The sequence below is a fragment of the Neomonachus schauinslandi genome, chromosome 2, assembly GCF_002201575.2.
Source record: "Neomonachus schauinslandi chromosome 2, ASM220157v2, whole genome shotgun sequence".
NCBI classification, from domain to species: domain Eukaryota; kingdom Metazoa; phylum Chordata; class Mammalia; order Carnivora; family Phocidae; genus Neomonachus; species Neomonachus schauinslandi.
Genome location: NC_058404.1, coordinates 100,102,730 through 100,107,194, shown reverse-complemented (window position 1 = coordinate 100,107,194; position 4,465 = coordinate 100,102,730). Strand labels below are relative to the sequence as shown.

The window sequence follows — 4,465 nt, the reverse complement described above, 5'->3', positions numbered from 1 at the left end:
AACAAATGAAAATGAAAACACAACTGTTCAAAATCTTTGGGATGCAGCAAAGGCGGTCCTAAGAGGCAAGTATATAGCAATATAAGCCTTCCTTAAGAAACAAGAAAAGTCTCAAATACACAACCTAACCCTACACCTAAAGGAGCTAGGGAAAGAACAGCAAATAAAGCCTAAACCCACCAGGGGAAGGGAAATAATAAAGATCAGAGCAGAAATCAATGAAATAGAAACCCAAAGAATAGATGAACAGATCAATGAAACTAGGAGCTCGTTCTTTGAAAGAATTAATAAGATTGATAAACCCCTGGCTAGACTTATCACAAAGAAAAGAGAAAGGACCCAAATAAATAAAATCATGAATGAAAGAGGAGAGATCACAACCAACACCAAAGAAATACAGTTATAAAAACATATTACAAGCAACCATATGCCAGCAAATTAGACAATCTTCCAAGTATAAACTACCAAAACTGAACCAGGAAGAAATAGAAAATCTGAACAGACCCATAACCACTAAGGAAATTGAAGCAGTAATCAAAAATCTCCCAACAAACAAGAGCCCAGGGCCAGATGGCTTCCCAGGGGAATTCTACCAAACATTTAAAGAAGAATTAATACCTATTCTTCTGAAACTATTCCAAAAAATAGAAATGGAAGGAATACTTCCAAACTCATTTTATGAGGCCAGTATTACCTTGATCCCAAAACCAAAGACCCCATCAAAAAGGAGAACTACAGACCAATATCCCTGATGAACATGGATGCAAAAATTCTCACCAAAATACTAGCCAATAGGATCCAACAGTATATTAAAAGGATTATTCACCACGACAAAGTGGGGTTTATTCCTGGGCTGCAAGGTTGGTTCAACATCCACAAATCAATCAATGTGATATAGTACATTAATAAAAGAAAGAACAAGAACCATATGATCCTCTCAATAGATGCAGAAGAAGCATTTGACAAAGTACAGCATCCTTTCTTGATTAAAATTCTTCACAGTTGGGCTCCTGGGTGCCTCAGTCGGTTAAGCGACTGCCTTTGGCTCAGGTCATGATCCCGGGGTCCTGGGATCGAGTCCCGCATTGGGCTCCCTGCTCAGTGGGGAGTCTGCATCTCCCTCTGCCTCTGCCTTCCACTCCCCCTGCTTGTGTGCTTGCTCGCTCTCTCTCAGTCTCTCTCTCTCTGTCAAATAAATAAATAAATAAAATCTTAAAAATAAATAAAATTCTTCACAGTGTAGGGATAGAGGGTACATACCTCAAAACCATAAAAACCATCTATGAAAACTCCAGAGCAAATATCATTCTCAATGGGGAAAACTGAGAGCTTTTCCCCTAAGGTCAGGAACATGGCAGGGATGTCCACTATCACCACTGCTACTCAACATAGTACTAGAAGTCCCAGCCACAGTAATCAGACAACAAAAAGAAATAAAAGGCATCCAAATCAGCAAAGAAGTCAAACTCTCACTGTTTGCAGATGATTTGATACTTTATGTGGAAAACCCAAAAGACTCCACCCCAAAACTGCTAGAACTCATACAGGAATTCAGTAAAGTGGCAGGATATAAAATCAATCCACAGAAATCCGTGGCATTTCTATACACCAACTACAAGACAGAAGAAAGAGAAATTAAGGAGTCGATCCCATTTACAATTGCACCCAAAACCATAAGATACCTAGGAATAAATCTAACCTAAGAGGCAAAGGATCTGTACTCAGAAAACTATAGAATTCTCATGAAAGAAATTGAGGAAGACACAAAGAAATGGAAAAATGTTCCATGCTCATGGATTGGAATAACAAATATTGTGAAGATGTCTATGCTACCTAGAGCAATCTACACATTCAATGCAATCCCTATCAAAATACCATCAACGTTTTTCAAAGAAATGGAACAAATACTCCGAAATTTGTATGGAACCAGAAAGGACCCCGAATAGCCAGACAAATGTTGAAAAAGAAAAGCAAAGCCAGTGGCATCACAGTTCCAGACTTCAAGCTCTATTACAAAGCTGTAATCCTCAAGACTGTATGGTACTGGTACAAAAACAGACACATAGATCAATGGAACAGAATAGAGAGCCCAGAAATGGACCCTCAACTCTATGGTCAACTAATCTTCGACAAAGTAGGAAAGAATGTCCAATGGAAAAAAGACAGTCTCTTCAACAAATGGTGTTGGGAAAATTGGACAGCCACATGCAGAAGAATGAAACTGGACCATTTCCTTACACCACACACAAAAATAGACTCAAAATGGATGAAAGACCTAAATGTGAGACAGGAATCCATCAAAATCCTAGAGGAGAACACAGGCAGCAACCTCTTCGACCTCAGCCGCAGCAACTTCTTCCTAGAAACATTGCCAAAGGCAAGGGAAGCAAGGGCGAAAATGAACTATTGGGACATCATCAAGATAAAAAGCTTTTGCACGGCAAAAGAAACAGTCAACAAAACCAAAAGACAACCGACAGAATGGGAGATGATATTTGCAAATGACATGTCAGATAAAGGGCTAGTATTCAGAATCTAGAAAGAACTTATCAAACTCAAGACCAAAGAACAAATAATCCAATCAAGAAATGGGCAGAAGACATGAACAGACATTTCTGCAAAGAAGACATCCAATAGACACATGAAAAAGTGCTCAACATCAAGGAAATACAAATCAAAATCTCCATGAGATACCACCTCACTCCAATCAGAATGGCTAAATTTAACAAGTTAGGAAACCACAAATGTTGGCAGGGATGTGGAGAAAGGGGAACCCTCCTACACTGTTGGTGGGAATGCAAGCTGGTGCAGCCACTCAGGAAAACAGTATGGATGTTCCTCAAAAAGTTGAAAAAAGAGGGGGGAGCCCGCGGCCGGGGGACGCGGGGGGAGGAGGGGGCGGGCTCCCAATCCGGTTCCATCTGGTTCTCCCACCGCCCCCGCGGCGGGTCGCAGCAGCTCGGGCGGCGGGAGGAGCGGTAGCGGCCAGGCAGCCCAGCTTCGCGAAGGCTCTCGGCGCGCCGCGGCCCGGAGGCACCCGGCACGCGCCCGCCCCGCCGCCACGATGCCCAAGAGGAAGGTCAGCTCCGCCGAGGGGGCGGCCAAGGAGGAGCCCAAGAGGAGGTCGGCGAGGTTGTCAGCTAAACCCGCTCCTGCAAAAGTGGAAACGAAGCCAAAAAAGGCGGCAGGAAAGGATAAATCTTCAGACAGAAAAGTGCAAACAAAGGGGAAAAGGGGAGCAAAGGCAAAACAGGCTGAAGTGGCTAACCAAGAAACGAAAGAAGACTTACCTGCAGAAAACGGAGAAACTAAAACTGAGGAGAGTCCAGCCTCCGATGAAGCAGGAGAGAAAGAAGCCAAGTCTGATTAATACCATAAACCATGTCTTATCAGTGGTCCCTGTCGCCCTTCTTGTACAATCCAGAGGAACATTTTTATCAACTATTTTGTAAATGCAAGTTTTTTAGTAGCTCTAGAAACATTTTTAAGAAGGAGGGAATCCCACCTCATCCCATTTTTTAAGTGTAAATGCTTTTTTTTAAGAGGTGAAATCATTTGCTGGTTGTTTATTTTTTGGTACAACCAGGAAATAGTGGGATATTGAATGTGGGAGGCTTTGATTGTCTTGGGTGTCAGCTCAACATTCCATAGATGGGGTAGTTTTTATATCCTATAATACCAAGCATATTAAATGGCCAATTTGGAGTCAGTTGTGCATTTACTATGTCTTGAATATTTTAAATTACTTCTATTCCCATGTTGTTTTTGGTAGAATTGTTTCCTAAAGAAAACCACTCCTAGATCTTGGCTCTTCCGGTCAGAATTCTTGTGCACTCTGTAACATCTTGGTCGTGGTAGTCCAGTTTTCCTAGTAACTCTGTTAATGTGCTGTGCAAGATTGAGAACTTGAGTATGTAGTGTATATGATATTAAATTGTGAATTAATGGGACTTAACAATGTAACAGTGTATCAGCATTTGAAGATCTTGGTACTTGATACACTGTTAAGGAAAATTTGCTTCCAAATTTTAAGCTGGAAGGTCACTGGAATAACTTTTAGAAAAGAATCACAACTACATGGTTTTTTTAGATTTTCGGTACGTACATTAAGAATTGTGTACAAATTGAAATGTCTGTACTGATCCTCAAAACAACCAATAAAAACTCAATTGAGAAAGAAAAAAAAAAAAGTTGAAAAAAGAGCTACCCTATGACCCAGCAATTGCACTACTGGGTATTTAGCCCACAGATACAAATGTACTCATCTAAAGGGGTATGTGCACCCCAATGTTTATAGCAGCAATGTCCACAATAGCCAAACTATGGAAAGAGCCAAGATATCCATCAACAGAGGAATGGATAAATAAGATGTTATATACATATATATATATATATATATATATATATGATGGAATATTATACAGCCATAATATTTTTTTTTTTTTTTTTTTTTTTTTTTTTTTTT

The 4,465-nt window shown here is 40.4% G+C and overlaps 1 protein-coding gene across 1 annotated transcript; it reads left to right on the top strand.

The window, feature by feature from the left end:
* The first annotated feature begins 2,872 nt into the window (after window positions 1–2,872).
* LOC110573024 (non-histone chromosomal protein HMG-14-like) lies at window positions 2,873–4,190 on the top strand. Its single transcript, XM_044912629.1, has one exon. It carries the CDS (start codon window positions 3,065–3,067, stop codon window positions 3,368–3,370), a length of 306 nt encoding a protein of 101 aa, XP_044768564.1. The 5' UTR covers window positions 2,873–3,064; the 3' UTR covers window positions 3,371–4,190.
* Window positions 4,191–4,465: the final 275 nt, after the last annotated feature.

Coding starts and splice junctions, on each gene's coding strand:
- LOC110573024 (XM_044912629.1), top strand. CDS start 3,065: ATGCCCAAGAGGAAGGTCAGCTCCGCCGAGGGGGCGGCCAAGGAGGAG.